The sequence below is a fragment of the Scyliorhinus torazame genome, chromosome 5 (genome assembly GCF_047496885.1).
Source record: "Scyliorhinus torazame isolate Kashiwa2021f chromosome 5, sScyTor2.1, whole genome shotgun sequence".
Lineage (NCBI taxonomy): Eukaryota > Metazoa > Chordata > Chondrichthyes > Carcharhiniformes > Scyliorhinidae > Scyliorhinus > Scyliorhinus torazame.
The window spans coordinates 101266489-101285643 of NC_092711.1; the positions used below are offsets into that span (position 1 = coordinate 101266489).

General features: G+C 47.1%; 2 protein-coding genes across 6 annotated transcripts in view; one reads left to right on the forward strand and one right to left on the reverse strand.

Moving 5' to 3' along the window:
• The window catches only part of LOC140419227 (uncharacterized), a 408534-nt gene that overhangs the window by 31120 nt on the left and 358259 nt on the right, over nt 1-19155 (forward strand). Inside the window, exon 1 of one of the 2 annotated variants that reach the window (XM_072503016.1) lies at nt 15287-15463. The exons of the other annotated variant lie outside the window; for it this stretch is intronic. The gene's annotated coding sequence lies outside the window, so the exon portion shown is untranslated. Of the gene's footprint in view, nt 1-15286; nt 15464-19155 lie in introns of those variants that run through there. 2 annotated transcript variants of the gene reach the window in all.
• On the reverse strand, nt 6649-19130 carry LOC140419237 (uncharacterized). 4 transcript variants are annotated; one of them, XM_072503047.1, is made up of 3 exons: nt 15542-15616; nt 13374-13544; nt 6649-12094 (listed from the first exon to the last, which is right to left on the reverse strand). In XM_072503047.1, the coding sequence occupies exon 3, from the start codon at nt 11575-11577 to the stop codon at nt 10651-10653; it is 927 nt and encodes a 308-aa protein (XP_072359148.1). In that variant the 5' UTR covers nt 11578-12094; nt 13374-13544; nt 15542-15616; the 3' UTR covers nt 6649-10650. The 4 variants fall into 4 exon arrangements, with proteins under 4 accessions (XP_072359148.1, XP_072359150.1, XP_072359149.1 ...); XM_072503049.1 differs by lacking the exons at nt 13374-13544; nt 15542-15616 and adding an exon at nt 19023-19130; XM_072503048.1 differs by lacking the exon at nt 13374-13544 and having other exon boundaries at nt 15542-15617.

The window sequence follows — 19155 nt, forward strand, 5'->3', positions numbered from 1 at the left end:
CACAATTTTGGACAATAATAATTCTTTATTATTGTCCACAAGTAGGCTTACATTATAATAATCTTTATTATTAGTGTCACAAGTAGGCTTACATTAACATTGCAATGAAGTTACTGTGAAAATCCCCCAGTCACCTGTGTTCGGGTACACAGAGGAAGAATTCAGAATGTTCAATTCACCTAACAAGCTCATCTTTCTGGACTTGTGGGAGGAAACCGGAGCACCTGGAGGAAACCCACGCAGACACTGGGAGAACGTGCAGACTCCGAAGCCGGGTATCGAACCCAGGTCCCTGATGCTGTGACGCGACAGTGCTAACCACTATGCTACCATGCCACCCATAAAATTATCAGATTACTAGGTCTGAATGAATTGTGTCCCAGGATGCTGTGGGAGGCGAGGGAGAGATTGCAGGGGCTCTGACCCAAAGTTCTAACCACAAATTAGTTCTGTTTTTGCTGGAATTTAGAAGGTTAAGGTGTGATCTGATTGAAGTATTTAAGATATTAACAGGGAAAGACAAGGTAGATAAAGATAAACTGCAGCCGATATTTGTTGTGATCTCCTGGACAGGAAGCTGTGAGCTTGGATCTGTCAATCAGCCTGAATCAGCACCTTCAGGAGAATAGGGAGGGTGAATATTAGATACAGCAGAGTGAGAATGGAGGGAGATTGTGTGGGATGGAGATTTACAGCTTTCAGGGAATGAAAGAGGAAAAAATGTGACATAGAAACTAGAATTGTCTGTTCTGAGTTTCTATCCTGTACTGACAGTGATGACTTTTGTAAATTGTTTTTACAGGATATTAGACGAGGAGGAATTACAGACAGAAATCTCAAACGTTACGTCTCGATCTGACAGTCACTCGATTCCCTGGAACCTGAATATCATCGGTCTTTGAATCTACAAGGAGAAATGTTTGCCCGAACTCTCAACTAAAGATTTCAAACATCAGTGTGACTGGAAAAGCACCGAGACCCACACAACACACATCCGAGTGAGAGAGTTCCAGTGAACTGACTGTGGAAAGAACTTTAACCAGACACAGCCTGAAAAAACACCATACCATTCACAGTGTGTAAAGACCGTACCGGTGTTGTGTGTGTAGACGAGGCTTCAACTGATCATCCGGCCCAGAGAGACACGAGGAGACCCAAAACATGGAGAAACCATGGAAATGTGGGGACTGTGGGAAGGGATTCCAAGCCCCATCTCAGCTGGAGATTCATCGACGCAGCCACACTGGGGAGAGGCCGTTCACCTGCTCTCGCTGTAGGAAGGGATTCACTCAGTTATCCAGCCTGCAGACACACCAGCGAGTTCACACTGGAGAAAGGCCGTTCACCTGCTCTCAGTGTGGGAAGGGATTCAGTGATTCATCCGCACTGTGGAAGCATCAGCGAGTTCACACTGGGGAGAGGGCGTTCACCTGCTCCCAGTGTGGGAAGGGATTCACTCAGTTATCCAACCTGCAGACACACCAGCGGGTTCACACTGGGGAGAGACCGTTCACCTGCTCTCAGTGTGGGAAGGGATTCAGTAATTCATTCACCCTGCGGACACACGAGCGAATTCACACTGGGGAGAGGCCGTTCACCTGCTCTCAGTGTGGGAAAGGATTCACTCACATTTCCCACCTGCGGCGCCACCAGCGGGTTCACACTGGGGAGAGACCATTCACCTGCTCTCAGTGTGGGAAAGGATTTACTCAATTATCCACCCTGCAGACACACCAGCGAGTTCAGTCTGGGGAGAGGCCGTTCACCTGCGCTCAGTGTGGGAAGGGATTCACTCAGTTATCTCACCTGCAGACACACCAGCGAGTTCACACCGGGGAGAGGCCATTCACCTGCTCTCAGTGTGGGAAAGGATTTACTCAGTTATCCACCCTGCGGAGACACCAGCGAGTTCACACTGGGAAGAGGCCGTCCACCTCTCAATGTGAGACGGGATTGCATGTTTCACCACACCTGCTGTGACACCAACAATTTCACAATCGATGACAGGGGTTGGATTCTGCTGTTATTGTTTCTGCTCTACATCCAGGACTGCATTTTGGTCATTCTGACAGGTGGTCAGTGGGGATGGTTGGAGGGTTTCTTTCTGCTGGACTGACCGGTCTCACTACTTTGGCTCCAGTGGGCTGATGCTCTTTGAGCCTTGTTGCTAATACCTGGCTTCAAGTTGCACAAGGATCACAGAGCGAAAGGGTGTTTGGAAGTCGAAGATATTTAGTTTCCATTTCTGTTTGGGAACCCCCCCCCCCCCAAAGCCATGTTGCCATGGAGATGGGCCCTGGTGGTTCCATGGGTCTTCTGTTTAATTTATTTGGGTGTCCCTCACGGAAGAAAACTATCAGGGTGTGAGGGGCAAGTTGTCTGAGGTGGACTGGGAAACTGATTGGTACAGGGAATACCTAATATTTAAGGAGTTATTACATATTTGTCAGGGGGTCGGTTAGCTCAGTTGGCTGGACCACTGTTTGTGATGCAGAGCAAGGCCAACAGTGAGGATTCAGCTCCTGTACTGGCTGAGTTTATTCATGAAGGCCCGCCTTCTCGACCAGGCCCTTCACCTGAGGTGTGCTGACCTTCAGGTTAAATCACCCCCAGTCAGCTCTCTCTCTGTCAAAGGTGAGAGCAGCCTACGGTCCCCTGGTATTTTTGCAACTTTTATTTCACATATATACAACAAATATCGATTCCTTTAAGGAACAAAAATCCAACAGGAAAGGTGATGCAACCTCAGCTAACAAGAAAAGCTAAATATTCCATGAGATCCATTAGAATTTAGCAAAGGAGGACCAAGAAACTGATGGGAGCAAACTGGCGAGAAACATAAGAAACAACTGGAAAAGCTTCTACAGGAATGTGAAAAGGAAAAGATTAGCAAAGACCAATGTGGGTCCAGTCCAGACAGAGACAGGAGAGTTTGTAATGGGGAGTCAGGAAATGACAGAGAAACTGAACAATGTGTGTCTGTCTTCACAGAGGATGATACAGAAATTGTCCCCAAAATACCAGAGAACCAAGGGACTGACAGAGATTAGTATTGGTGGAAAAAGTAGCATTGGGGAAGTTAATGGGGCTGAAAGTGAATAAATCCCCAAAAGCTGATGATCTACATCCCAGAGTGTTGAACAAGGTGGCTGTAGAGATCTCTATTCCTCATTCTAAACTCTCCTGTGAACTCGCCAACATTGAGGGCATTTAAAAGTTTATTGGATAAACATATGGATGATAATGGCATCGTGTAGGTTAGATGGCTTTTGTTTCGGTGCAACATCGTGGGCCGAAGGGCCTGTACTGCGCTGTATTGTTCTATGTCTATGACTCTATCTGGAACAGACAAACCTTTGTCTGAGCCAAACGTTTCCTTTTTACGTAGCCACAGAAGCTTTAACAGTCCATTTTTATGTATTTTGCTAGTTCACATTTGTTTCTCAGTGTCTTGGTCGAAGAACTGAAGTAAATCCTCTGGAATGAATCATCACTTTGGACAGGTTCTGAGACAATTCAGTTTTGACTTCCAGGACAGAGTAACTATAATCGTGGAGTGTGATTTTAGGTTGTGTAAAAGGGCACAGTTCTATTTTATAGTTTAATGTGTAGGTTTCCAAGTTAAAGTCGCTTCTAGTTTGTTTTTTTGTTGTATTAAAAGTCATCAAACTTGAAGTCCCGTCGTGTGATCCTTTAATTTATTGACTGGGAATTTGATTTTTTTTATAAGAAGTTGCTGACCTTTACGGAGATCCTAATCCACAAGTTTTGATTTCCTATTTGAGCCTCGGGCACCTTTCTGTCTCTATTGCTCGTGTCAATGACAGCCAGGTGATGGAGCGGAGGGCTGAATTTAGCTGAGAATAATGGGGCCTGTGCCCCAGTTGGGGAACTGCCATGGGCATCGCTAATAGAGACAGGAAGGTGCTGGAGGACTGACTGGGAACTGCACCTCCAACCAATCAGGGTTCAGGGGCGAGGGTCACAGGGGCTGATGGTGATGTGACCCCCAGGGTTCAGTGCCCCTGTGTCCAAAGCGGGGGGGTCACGGGAACAGGGTACCGAGGAGCCGAAGGGAAACCATTTGGGACCAGAACATTGTGAACATCCTGTTACTCTGGTTGTCTTTGATCCTCAAGTAATTTTCTGTTAGTTTTTTTTAACCACGCTCTGTTTCATCAATAAACTTTTAACAGGAAAATATCTGAATTTGTTGGACTTTTCCTGATTAAATTTGTTCACTTTCGGGAAAGTGGGTGAGAGGGGTTGACAGGCTCTTGAACAGAAAGTGAGTCCATCTAAGGTAATTGGCAAAGGAGCCAGAGGGGTAGAGAAGATTGGAATTTTCTTTGACAGTGTTTCAAAATGGAGTTCAGAGAATCAATCGTGATTGACTAATTTATCAAGGTTCTCTGAGGAAGTAACAAGGGATGTCAATAAAGGGGAACCTGTAGATGTGCTTTATCTGGATTTCCAAAAGGTATTTCCCAAGGTGCCACATCAAAGGTTATTGCACAAAATAAGAGCTTGTGGTTTGGGGACAACATATCAGCATGGATAGAGGATTGGTTAGCCAACAGGAAGTAGCCAGAAGGTATAAATGGGTCATTTCTGGGTGGGTAAGATGTGACAAGTGGAATGTCACCAGGATCAATGCTGGGCCCGCAACCATTTACAATCTATGAATGTGATGGATGGCGGCTACATTTGCTGGTGGCTCAAGGACAGGCAGGAAAGTAATTTGTGAAATGGATACAAGGACTCTGCAAAGGACTCGGGCAGCACGGTAGCATTGTGGATAGCACAATTGCTTCTCAGCTCTAGGGTCCCAGGTTCGGTTCCCAGCTTGGGTCACTGTCTGCGGAATCTGCACATTCTCCCCGTGTGTGTGTGGGTTTCCTCCTGGTGCTCCAGTTTCCTCCCACAGTCCAAAGATGTGCAGGTTAGGTGGATTGACCATGCTAAATTGCCCCTCGTGTCAAAAATTGCCCTTAGTGTTGGGTGGGGTTACTGGGTTATGGGGATAGGGTGGAGGTGTGGACCTTGGGTAGGGTGCTCTTTCCAAGAGCAGACTCGATGGGCTGAATGGCCTCCTTTTGCACTGTAAATTCTATGTAACAAAGGACTGCAAACAGGTTAAGTGAGTGGGCAAAACCTTGACAGATGGAGCAAACTTGGGAAAATGTAAATTGTCCACTTTGTCAGGAAGTATTAAATAAAACAATATTATTTAAATGGAGAGAGATTGCAGAACTCTGAGGAATAGCAGGATCTGGTGCCCTGGAATTGCAAGTTAGTCTGCAGGTACAGCAAGTTATCAGGAAGATCAATGGAATATTATTGTTTATTGCAAAGGTACTGGAATATAAAAGTCGGGATGTTTTGCTGCAGTGTTCCAGGGCCTTAGTGAGACCATGGGTGGTATTCTCTGATCCTGAGGCTATGTGCTGACACTGTCGTAAACACCGTCGCGTTTCACAATGGCGTCAACAGGCCCTCAGGAGCAGTGATACCGAGCCCCTCAGGCCAGCACAGCACTGGAGCGACCCACGCCACTCCAGCTGCCAATGCCGGCGTCAAATGGGAGCTGCGGGTCTGCGCGCATGGGCAGTGCAACTGGTGCGAATGTGTCCATGCGCAGTGCGACCAGCACGAATGCGCACATTCACACTGCTTCCTTCTCCGCATCGGCCCTGACGCAACATGGCATAGGGCTACAGGGGCTGGCATGGAACAAAAGAGGCCCCCAGCCCAAGAGGCCGGCTCGCCGATCGGTAGGCCCCAGAGGAGGCCCTCCCCCGGTTGGAATCCCCTTTCCCCCACACCAGGCCGGCCCCGGATGGATGCACACTGAGGTCCCGCCGGATAAGACCACATATGTTGCCGGTGGGATTTTTAAAAAAAATTTTTTTATGGCCCATCGTGGGCGGAGAAATGCAGGGGGCGCCGGGTAGAGCGGACCACGACCGGCACCGCGCTGCCACCGATTCTCCGTTCTTCGGAGAATCAGCAGACCGGCGACACGCGATTTGCGCCCGGCCCGACGATTCTCCAGCCCGGCGTGGGCTGAGAGAAACCCCCCCCCCCCCACATCTAAAGCACGGTGTAAGTTTGGGTCTCCGTATTTCAGAAATGAGATTAGAATCAATAGAGAGAAGGTTGACTCCCCAGATTCCTGGAATGAGGGGGGTTATCCTCTGAGGAAAGGTTTGGCAGGTTGGGCCTGTATCCATTGCAGTTTAGAAGAATGAGAGATGATCTTATTTGAACACGAGACGCTGAGCGAATTGACAGAGAGAATGCTGAGAGGATGTTTCCCCTTGTGGCAGAGACGAGGGGACACCGTTTACAAATAAGGGGTCTCCCATTTAAAATGATAATTTTGCCCCCTGATGACTGTGTGTCTGTTCCCCAGAGGGTGGTGGAGGCAGAGTCACTGAATCTGCTTCAAGGCTGAATTTGTTTGATCTTTGATTGACAAGGGAGTGAAAGGCTGGAGGAAGGAAAGGAGTTGAGACCACAATCCGATTAAGCCTGATTTCATTGAATGGTGGAGCAGGCTCGAGGGGCCGAATCCTGCTCTTAATTTGTATCGAACTTCAACACCCCCACTTACCCAAACTCTGAAATGATTCACAGTGATAGCCCTTATTGGTGGCAGTGGTTAGATTTTATTCAGTATAAATAAGAGCTGACACAGTCTAATGTCTGAGCAGTCGTATCAAAGTGCAGCAGCATTGCCATTGCATTCTGGGTAGAAGCACCATCTCCATTGATTGTTTTAAAGTCAGTTTCTCTCTGGAGTGTGTGTCACATAGAAAATACAGCACAGAACAGGCCCTTCGGCCCACGATGTTGTGCCGAACCTTTGTCCTAGATTAATCATAGATTATCATTGAATTTACAGTGCAGAAGGAGGCCATTCGGCCCTTTGAGTCTGCACCGGCTCTTGGAAAGAGCACCATACCCAAACTCAACACCTCCACCCAACACCAAGGGCAATTTGGACATTAAGGGCAATTTATCATTGGCCAATTCACCTAACCCGCACATCTTTGGACTGTGGGAGGAAACCGGAGCACCCGGAGGAAACCCACGCAGACACGGGGAGGACGTGCAGACTCCGCACAGACAATGACCCAAGCCGGAATCGAACCTGGGACCATGGAGCTGTGAAGCAATTGCGCTATCCACAATGCTACCGTGCTGCCCTTAAGAACAAATAAATCTACACTATATCATTTTACCGTAATCCATGTACCTATCCAATAGCTGCTTGAAGGTCCCTAATGTTTCCAACTCAACTACTTCCACAGGCAGTGCATTCCATGCCCCCACTACTCTCTGGGTAAAGAACCTACCTCTGATATCCCTCCTATATCTTCCACCTTTCACTGCCTTGATGCTGTCACAATGTTGTCTCAATCCCTTGGACACATTCACCATTTCAGCTGCCGTGAAATGAAATGAATTAAATTCATTTCACCATGAATTTACACTTGCTGTTTTTCACAAGTAACAAATCACATCTGCACACTCACACCGCTATCCCAAAATCATGTCACACATTCTGAACTCTCAGATGTGCTGATGTAAAGACCAAAGTGAGTCTGTCTTTCTTATCTCCCCCTGTTACGGTGCTGATATTTTATGTAGCGCCTGGATTTCTTTATAACAAAGTTCATGGACAAGGATGTAAACATTTCCAAGAGAAAGTGATCAACTCATTCATCCCATCTACACATTCCAGACTTCACTGGAATTTAGGTGGATACCAGATTGAAATATTCCATTCAGACACACCCAAGGGAAAGTATTCCAATTCATTTATTGTCCAGGACAATATATTCACAATATTTTTAAAACAGAAATTGAACGTTCCTATGTGATTTCAGACATTAACATATTCTGTTTGTTCTTTATGGTCGATGTCAGGCTGGGGATGTTCACATTGGAACAAAGGAGGTTGAGGGGAGAGTTGACAGAGGTGGGCAAGATTATGACAGGTTTAGATAAGGTGGATGAAGAAAAGCTGTTCCCATAGGGGCTGTTTAGCACAGGGCTAAATTGCTGGCTTTGAAAGCAGACCAAGGCAGGCCAGCAGGACGGTTCGATTCCTATAACAGCCTCCCCGAACAGGCACCGGAATGTGGCGACTAGGGGCTTTTCACAGTAACTTCATTTGAAGCCTACTTGTGACAATAAGCGATTTTCATTTCATTTCATTCGCTTAAGGGACAAAGACGAGGGGGACACAGATTTCAGGTTTTGGGTAAAAGATGCAGAGGGAATGTGAGGGAGAATATTTTGATGCAGTGAATGGTAATGACCTGGAACTGCCTGTGAGGAGGGTGGACATGAAGACAATAGAAGATTTCAAATGGAAACCAAATGGGCATCTGGGGATCTAAACTTGCAGGGCTACAGGGATAGATAGAACTGACTAGTTTGCTCCAGGGAGCCAACAGGGAATCAATAGGCTGAATGGCCTCCTCTGATCTCACGACTGATCTCAAAATAACAATTGCAGCTGCTCCAGTCTCCCCAGCTCACTGAAGTCCCTCATCCTTGCTCCCATTCTCGTAAATCTCCTCTGCACCCTCTCCGAGAACTTCACATCTTTCCTAAATGTGGGGCCCATATATACGGTTCCATTCCAGAGGGATCGAATTGAGAAGCGAGGAGTTATATTCAACTTGTTTAGATCCAGGGCTAGACAACACTGGGAACACTATTGTCAATATTGATGATCTCCATTTAGGAAAAGGAAATAAAGGCTCTGGAAAAGGAGCAACAAAGAATATACCAGACAGAGCATTTTAATCCTCAGGAAAGACTGGGACTGCTTTTCTCTAGAAAGGAGAAGACTGAAGGGTGACTTGATGCAACAAGATTGTGCAGGGGTTCAACAATCCAATCAAAATTTCAGTAGAAACCTCTTTCCCCAGTGAATGGTGATAATGTGGAGCTCACCACCACAGCGCGTGGTTAAGGTGAACAGCATTAATACATTGAGGGGGAAGCTGGATACATACATGAGGGAGAAAGGACTAAAAGGAGATGCTGATGGGGAGATGAAGAGGGGTGGGTGGAGGCTCATGTGGAGCATAAATACTGACACAGACTAATTGAGCCAACTGGTTGCAGACTCTATGGAACAGAGACAAATGTATTTATTTTAGAACTACCTGTACTGGTGGGAAACATCTCTATTCCTCCCACTGTTAAGGCCAACATACCGTTCTATTGACATAGAAAATAGAAGCAGCAGGAGGCCCTACACAATTGCAGTAAAACAGGCCCTTTGAGCCTGCTCCACCATTCATTCTGATCATGGCTGATCATCAGGTTCAATACCCTGATCCCACTTTCCCCCTATATGCCTTGATCCACTTAGCCCCAAGAGCTATATCGAGTTCCTTCTTGAAATTACACAACGTTTTGGCCTCAACAACTTTTGTGACAGCGAATTCCAGATTCACAACTCTCTGGGTGAACAAATCTTTCCTCGCCTCAGTCCGAAAACGTTTACCCCTTATCCTCAAACTATGACCCCTAGGTCTGGACTCCACCACCATCGGGACCATTCTTTCTGAATCTACCCTGTCTAATCCTTTTAGAATTTTGTAAGTTTCGATGAGATCCCCTCTCACTCTTCTAAACCCCAATAAATATAATCCTAACCAACTTAGTCTCTCCTCATATGAGTCCCACCATCCCAGGAATCAGCCTGGTGAAACTTCACTGCACTCCCTCCAAAGCAAGAACATGCTTCCTCAGATAAGGATACCAAAACTGAACAAAATACTCCAGGTGTGGCCTCACCAATGCCCTATAAAACTGCAGTAAAATACCTCGATTCTTCCCATTATGAAGGCCAACATACCATTTGCCTTCTTTCCTGCCTGCTGTACCGGTGTGCTTACTTTCAGCGACTGATGCACGAGGACACCAAGGGTTCGCTGAGGATCCACCTCTCACAAATTACACCCATTCAAATAATAATCTGCCTTCCTATTTTTGCTACTGAAGCGGCCATCCACATTATACTGCATCTGCCATGAATGCATCACACACTCAGCTTGTCAAAATCCTGCTGAAGCATCTCTGCATGCTCCTCACAGCTCACCCTCAGAAGCCATTTGGCCCATCAAGTCTGCACCGACCCTCTGAAAGAGCACTCCACCCGAATCGACTCACCAACCCTATCCCAATAACCAAACCTACACATCTTTAGACACAAATGGGCAATCTAGCATGGCCAATCACCCAACCTGCACATCCTTGGACACTTAAGAGGCAATTTAGCATGGTTGGTGGACCTCAAAAGAGTGGCCAATCCACCTAACCTGCACATGTGGACTATGGGAAGGAACTGGATCACTGGGAGAAAACCCATAAAGTGCAAACTCCACACAGGCAATCTCCCAAGGCCAGAATTTAACCCTACACGGGATGAAATAAGTGTCCTTCACCAGCTTTTGTGGCTATTTCAGTGGGAATGTGCTCTTAAGACTCAACATCAGCCCACTGGAATCAAAGTCGGGAGACCAACCAGCAGAAAGAAACCCTCCCGCTTCACCAACTGTGGGCATGTCAGTCCTGGATGTGATTAACAGCAGCAATAACAGCAGAATCCAACCCCTGTAATCACATGTGAACTCGCTGATGTGTCTGCAGGTTGGCTGACTGTGTGAATCCCTTCCCACAAACAGAACAGGTGAATGGCCTCTCCCCGGTGTGAACTCTCTGATGTGTCAGCAGGCTAGATGACTGAGTGAATCCCTTCCCACACTGAGAGCAGAGGAATGGCCTCTCCCCAGTGTGAACTCGCTGGTGTTTCAACAGGGTGGATGAATCTCTGAATCCATTTCCACATGCAGGGCAGGTGAATGGTCTCTCCCCAGTGTGAATTCGCTGGTGAGAGAGCAGGGTGGAGGACTGAGTGAATCCCTTCCCACATTCGGAGCAAGTGAATGGCCTCTCCCCATTGTGAACTCGCTGGTGTATCAGCAGCTTGGACAACTGAATGAATCCCTTCCCACATTCAGAGCAGGTGAACGGCCTCTCTCCAGTGTGAACCGGCTGGTGTGTCAGTAAGTGGGTTAACTGAGTGAATCCCTTCCCACACTGAGAGCAGGTGAATGGCCTCTCCCCCGTGTGAACCCGTTGGTGTTTCTGTAGATTGGATGAATTAGTAAATCCTTTGTCACACTGGGAGCAGGTGAATGGCTTCTCCCCGCTGTGAACTCTCTGGTGTGTCTGCAAATGGGATAACAGAGTGAACGCCTTCCCACATTCAGAGCAGGTGAACGGCCTCTCACCAGTGTGAACTCGCTGGTGTGACTGCAGGTTGGATGATCGACTGAATCTCTTCCCACAATCACAGCAGGTGTATGGCCTCACCCCGGTGTGAACTCGCTGGTGCATCAGCAGGTTGGATGAATCACTGAACCCCTTCCCACAGTCAGAGCAGGTGAACGGCCTCTCTCCAGTGTGACTGCGCCTATGTATTTCCACCTCAGACGGAGCTTTGAATCCCTTCCCACAGTCCCCACATTTCCACGGTTTCTCCATAGTGCTGGTCAACTTGTATCTCTCCAGGTTCGATGATCAGTTGAAGCCTCCTCCACACACAGAGCACGGGTGCAGTCTCTCCCCGCTGTGAATGGTGTGATGTTTTGTCAGGATGTGTAACTGGTGAAAGATCTTTCCACAGTCAGGCACACTCTCTCTCAGGTGTGTGCTGTGTGTATCTCATTGCTTTTCCAGCCACACTGATCCTTCCACAGTCAGTTCACTGGAACACTCTCACTCGAGTGTGTGTTGTGTGGGTCTCGGTGCTTTTCCAGTTGCACTGATGTTTCCACAGTCAGTTTACTGGAACGCTCTCACTCGGGTGTATGTTGCACGTATCTCATTGCTTTTCCAGTCGCACTGATGTTTGAAACCTTTAGAAGCTGACAGTTCGGACGAATATTTCTCCTTCTAGACTCAAAGGCCGATGATATTCAGGTTCCAGGGAATCGAGTGACTGTCAGATCGAGACGTGACGTTTGAGACTTCTGTTTGTAATTCTTCCTCATCTAATATCCTGTAAAAACAATTTAGAAAATTCATCGCTGTCAGTACAGGGTAGAAACTCAGAACAGATAATTCTAGTTCCTATGGAACATTCTTTCCTCTCTTATTCCCCGAAAGCTGCAAATCTCCATCCCACACATGCTCCCTCCATTCTTACTCTGCTGGATCCCGGTGGTGTGCCACTCGACACTGGCTTCCAGTCACTAAAGCAGCCATCTGTCATCACCCTCTGGCTGCGACAGCTAAGTCAATTTTGAATCCACCTTATCATGTTACCTCTATCCCATGAGCTTTTGCCTTCTTTATAAAGTCTCTTGTTTGGGATATTGTCAAAGGCTTTGCTGAAATCCAGCAAACTGCATCAACACAGCCGGTCACATAAAAAATCAATTCAAAATTTGTTAAGCATAACTTCTCTCTGACAATGCCACGCTGACTATTCCTGATCAAATCTTGCCCTCCAAGTGAAGACAAGTCTCTCTCCTTCTGAATTTTCTCCAATATTTTCCCTACCACTGACGTAAGAATAACTGGTCTGTAGTTCCCTGGCTTATCTCGACAACCTTTCTTAAATAGCTGTTCTCCAGTCCTCTGGCACCCCACTGTGGCCAGAGAGGAATTAAAAATTTGGATCAGAGCTCCTGCAAACTCCTCCCTCATCTCTCACAGCATCCTGGGACACAGTTCATCCAGACTTGGAGATTCGTCCACTTTTAAGCCTGCCAACACTATGTCACTCCCCACGTCAATTTGCTCAGGAACATCAGTCTCGCTGTCCGAGTTCCATATCTACCTCCTCATTCTCTTGGGTGAAGACAGATGTGAAGTACTTGTTCAACTCCCAACCAATGTCCTCTGGCTCCACCCACAGATTGCCCCTTTGTCCCTAATGGGAACACTATTCTTGATCTAATGAAAGATCATGCTGACCTGAAACATTAACTATGTTTCTCTCCACAGACGCTGCCCGATATGCTGAAGATTTCCAGCATTTTTTTAAATTTAAATGATAGCAGTCCAGGTGGTGTCTAACCAGGATTTTATATATCTCAGTGCTTCTCCAGTCACACAGATACTGGAAATCTTTACCGACAAACAGAATAGACCAGAAGAAATAGGGACAGCCATTCAGCCTTTGAGCTGCTCCACAATTTAATGAGATCAGAGCTTTTCTCACACTCACTAAGTCCACTTTCCTACCTTCTCTCTATTCCCCTTAATTCCCCAACCGATTAAAAACATCTCAATCTTAGCCTTGCAACTGATCAAGGACTCGGCCTCCACGTTACCTGGGGTAAATAATTCCAAGATTCAGCAGTTTGAGAGAATTCTTTCCTCATTTGGCAGTCCCTCATCTTTCCTTAAAGAAGGTGATCAAGACTGTACCGTGTTCTAAACGTGGCCTCACTGGCTGCTTGTGCAGTTGCAGCAACAGCACTTTGCTATTAGACTCCATCTTCCTTGAAATAAACAATAATAATCTTTATTAGTGGGACAAGTAGGCTTAACACTTCACTGAAGTTACTGTGACAATCCCCTAGTTGCCACACTCCGGCACCTGTTCGGTTACACTGAGGGAGAATTCAGAATGTTCAATTCACCTAACGAGCACGTCTTTCAGAGCTTGTGGGAGGAAAACCGGAGCACCCGAAGGAAACCCACCAAGACACGGGGAGAACGTGCAGACTCCGCACAGTGACCCAAGCTGGGAATCGAACCCAGGTCCCTGGCGCCGTGAAACAACAGTGCTAACCATTGTGTTACTGTGCCACCTGATAACTCAGGTGGGAGGGGGCTTTGTTTATTCTGCCCTCTTTCCCAAGGCAGCAGGAGGTGTCGAAAGAGTCAGTGGATGGAAGAGGGTTGGGAAGTGGGTGAGAAGAATGGATGGGAGGACACCAAGATCCCGCTGTACAAAAGCATTTTGAAGTTTCTCTTCATTTAGATAATATGTTGCCTTTTTATTCAAATTTGGCCCACTCACCCAACCTATGCATATCCATTAGTTTATTTCATATTTCCTCCTGCAACTTGTTTCCCCACCCATTTCAGTGTCATCTACAAATTTGGATACTGTCTATTCTATCTGTCCCATAATCATTAATATAGGTTGTAAATAACTGGGGCCTGAGAACCAAACCCTGAGGCACACCACTGGTTACAGCTTGCCGACCAGAAAAAGACAGATTAATCCTCACTCTGCTGTCGGTTGGTTAGCCAATCCTCTATCCAAGCGATATCATTATTGGTTAAAGCGCCTGACTAGAAACAGGAAATCCTGGGTTCGAAATCCAGTGGTGTCTATTCTTTATTTTAAGGACGGCACAGTAGCACAGTGGTTAGCATTGACCCGGGTTTGTTTCCCGGCTTGGCTCACTGTCTGTGCGGAGGCCGTACGTTCTCACCTTGTCTGCGTGGGTTTCCTCCGGCTGCTCCAGTTTCCTCCCACAAATCCTAAAAGACGTGCTGTGAGGTTATTTGGACATTCTGAATTCTCTCTCTGTGTACCTGAACTGACGCCAGAATGTGGTGACTAGGGGATTTTCACAGTAACTTGATTGCAGTGTTCATGTCAGCCCACTTATGACACTAAAAAAGATTATATATTACATTACCTGTCAACCCCCTTGTTTATAACCTTTTGTGAGGCACCTTATCAAATGTATTCTGGAAGTCCAAATACATCTACATTACCCCCAATATCCATTTGGCTTGTTACATCTTGTACAATGGGCAGCACGGTAGCCTTGTGGATAGCACAATTGCTTCACAGCTCCAGGGTCCCAGGTTCGATTCCAGCTTGGGTCACTGTCTGTGCGGAGTCTGCACGTCCTCCCCGTGTGTGCGTGGGTTTCCTCCGGGTGCTCCGGTTTCCTCCCACAGTCCAAAGATGTGCAGGTTAGGTGGATTGGCCATGATAAATTGCCCTTAGTGTCCAAAATTGCCCTTAGTGTTGGGTGGGGTTACTGGGTTATGGGGATAGGGTGGCGGTGTTGACCTTGGGTAGGGTGCTCTTTCCAAGAGCCAGTGCAGACTCGATGGGCCGAATGGCCTCCTTCTGCACTGTAAATTCTATGATAATCTTCGAAGAACTTCAACAAATGATTCAAACACGATTTACCCTTCACAAAACCAGGCTGACTCTGATGGACCCCTCACCTGATACCTCACAATGCCCGGGGAATGATTGACGGCATGTCCGGACCAATGGAAGCAGAGGGGCTGGACCGCAGGCCCGAACTGGAGCAGCTGGTCCTCCAACCAATCACAGTGAATGGGGGGGCGGGACTTGGCTGAGTGAAGCATGCGCAGTTTGATTAATGGCGATGTGAAGAAGGTTCTTTCTCCGATTCACAATCCGTAAAGGTGGGAATGGCAGGTCAGTGGGTTCAGCCCGGTCGTTAGGCACAGTTCGTAAACATATTATAGAAACAGGAAACCCGGAAAAATAACCTACCACTACCAGGTGCCCTGAGCGGAGGCTGCAGCTTTCTCAGAGATAGATCGAAGCGGCCGCCATCTTTGTTCCGAACTGGCAACAATGCGCATGCGCACACCTTTTTAATTGCGTCCACGCGCGCCCAACATATCTTTATTGGAGCAGAGCGTAGGCTCAGTCGCCATCATTGTTGGGGGCAACATTTTAAAAAATGGTTCTTCATGTCAGAATGTCATCAAACTGTTTCACTCTGAGTTACAAATTGTTATTTATGGGGAAGAACAATGATACGTATCCAGAGCTGTGACAATAATTCGTATTTATATTGTGCCTTGAACAGAATAAAATATTAAGACTTTTCAGAGAAACATTACAAAATAGGTGATCTTGAAGATGATGTGGATATGTGTTTGGGGCTCATCTGGGGTGCAATATTTCACCATTGTTGTGAACAGTTTGCTTCAGCCTCAGACATTTGGTTGGGACAGACAGGGATGGAGTTTGTCGAGGGGACGGAAGTGAATGGGTTTAAACTTCTCAATATTTAAATGGAGGAAATTTCTGCTCCTCCAGTACTGGATGTCAGACAAGTTCAGACATGTCTTGGAAGGGAACTTGCAGGTCGTGATGTTCACACACATCTGCTGTCCTGGTCCATCCAGGTGGCGGAGGTTTAGGAGATTCTGTCAAATTGTGATTCTGTTGTAAGTTGAGAAACTACCTCTCCATTGCCCCTGTCACTCCCACTCCCTTCTCTCTCTCCCTTTCCCTCATCATTTCTGTCTCTGCACCACGACTCACTCTTTTTCTCTCCCTCTCTGTCTTTCTTGTCACATGTATTCCCTAGCACAGAGGATTGTGGATACTCCATCACTGAATATATTTAAGGTTAAGATGGTGAGATTTTTGGTCTCTCAGGAAGTCAAGGAGATGGGGAGCTGGCGGGAAAGGGGAATGGAAGACCAAGATCAGCCACAATCGTGTTGAATGGCAGAACAGGTTCAACGGGCCGAATGGTCTACTGCTGCTCCTGTTTCTTGTGTTCTTGCAAAGGTGGGTGAAGGTCATGTGGCAGGTTGCCTTTCCTGAAGGACAATTGTGAGCCAGTTCGGTTTTTATGACAATCCAGCAAGTTTTCATGGTCACTTTTTCCCAGTGCCGGCCCCACAAATGACCAGATTAATTGAGGTCAATTTTACAATCTGCCTTTGTGTTTTTGTGGGTTCACTCTCACTCCCTTTTTTTTGTTTTAAATCAGTTTGACAGAGTGTTACAAGGGGAAGATTTGCAGTCAGGAAACTCAAACCAAACATTGCATCAGGATCTGAGGATCGCCCAATTTGTTGCAACCTGAACATCGGTGAATTTTGAACATAGAAGGAAAAAGCACGGTTCTCAGTGAGGAGAAACCATGGGAATGTGAGGAGGGATTCAGATCCACATCTCAACTGGAAATTTATCATCACAGACACTCTGGGGAGAGGTCATTCACTTGCTTTGATTGTGCGAAGAGATTCTCTCGATCATCCAGCCTGCTGCAACACCAGCGGGTTCACACCGGGGAGAAACCATTCAACTGCTCCCTCTGCGGGAAGGGATTTGCTCAGTCGTCCAACCTGCTGAGACACCAGCTAGTTCACACTGGGAAGAGACCATTTATTTGCTGAGAGTGTGGGAAGGGATTCACTTGGTCATCCGACTTGATGCCGCACCAGCGAGTTCACACGGACAAGAGACCATTTAAATGTCCAGACTGTGGGAAGTGCTATAAATGTTCCCGGGACCTGATACTCCATCAACGAGCTCACACCAACGAGCGACCGTTTAGGTACACTCACCGTGGGACTGGGTTCAAGCAGTCATCTCAACTCCGTGAACACCAACGCACTCACACTGGTGAGAGGCCTTTCACCTGCTCCCTGTGTGGCAGTGGGTTCAGTAGGTCATCAAACCTGCGGACACACCAGCGCAGTCACACTGGGGAGAGACCTTTCACTTGCTCTGAGTGTGGGAAGGGATTCACTCAGTTATCCACTCTGCTGAATCATCAGAGTGTTCACAATGACACGAGACCATTTAAATGCACAGATTGCAGGAAGTGCTGCAAAAGTTCCCGGGAACTGCTCCACCATAAACGTGTTCACATTGATGAGAAACCTTTTAAATGCCCAGACTGTGAGAAGTGCTTTAAAAGTTCCGGGGAACTGATGCGTCATCAGCGTATTCAGACTGATGAGAAACCGTTCCGGTGCTCTTACTGCGGAACTGGGTTCAAGACATCACCTGATCTCACTGTACACCAGCGAACTCACACTGGGGAGAGACCGTTCACCTGCTCCCAGTGTGGGAAGACATTCACTCAGTCATCCAGCCTGCTGGCACATCAGCGAGTTCACACTAGGGAGAGGCTGTACACCTGCCCCAAGTGTGGGAAGAGATTCACACAGTCATCCAACCTGATGAGACACCAGCGAATTCACAAGTAATTACAGTGAGTGGACATTCTGACCAGCTGCTCCCCTCCCTTCCACTAGCTCCACCGGGCCAAACTGTCTATAAAAATCCCCCTTGTCTGAGTGTGAACTCGGATCTATCTCCGGTTTCTCTCCGATCTCCTGTCATGTCCTGTTCAATCTCATCTTGATTACAAGACCTGCCTTCTGCTCCCTTGACCCAATTCTCACTAAACCGCTGACCATCCAACTTCCCCACATTAATCAATATCGTTAACAGTTCTCTCTCGCTTCTGGCTTTGCCCCTCTCACTTTTAAATACACTATCTTCACCTTTCCTGAGAAAACAACCTTTGACCCCAACTTCCTGCAAAGTACCACCCCATCTCCAAACTCCCTTTCCTCACCAACATGGTGTCCCCCAAGGATCTATCCTTGGCCCCTCCTATTTCCCATCGACATGATGGCACTAGAATCCATAGAATCCCTAAAGTGCAGAAGGAGACCATTCGGTCGCTCAGGATTGCACTATATGCCTGAAAAAGGGCGCTAGCTTGGCCCATAACCTCACCCTATCCCCATAACACCACCTAACCTGTACATCTTTGGACTGTGGCAGCACCCGCAGGAAACCCACACAGATTTGGGGAGAACGCACAAACTCCATACTGACAGTCATCCAAGGCCAGATTCAAACCCGGTCCCGGTTTCTTCGGGTGCTAAAGTTTCCTCCCATAAGTCCCGAAAGACGTGCTTGTTAGGTGAATTGGATGGGAATAGAGGGATATGGACCCAGGAAGTGTTGAAGATTTTAGTTTAGACAGGTAGCATGGTCAGCACGAGCTTGGAGGGCCGAAGGGCCTGTTCCTGTGCTGTACTTTCCTTTGTTCTTTGTTCTATTCTGAATTCTCCCTCTGTGTACCTGAACAGGCGCCGGAATGTGGCGACTAGGGGCTTTTCATAGTAACTTCATTGCAGTTTTAATATACGCCTACTTGTGACAGTAAAGATTTTTTTAAAATTAAAATTAAATTAAATTTTCCTACTGGAGCTGATGAATGGTGGCCATAGTTCCCACAATCCCCCGCAGCCCAGAGACCACTCGATGCAACTGGCTCATTCCGCATGCTCCAGGCCCAGCCAGCCGCGGGACATTCTGGATGGCTCCTCTGTTCCGAG

Bases quoted from the DNA above. Each gene is read 5' to 3' on its own strand.
- LOC140419237 (XM_072503049.1), bottom strand. From the start codon at position 11,577: ATGGAGAAACCGTGGAAATGTGGGGACTGTGGGAAGGGATTCAAAGCT.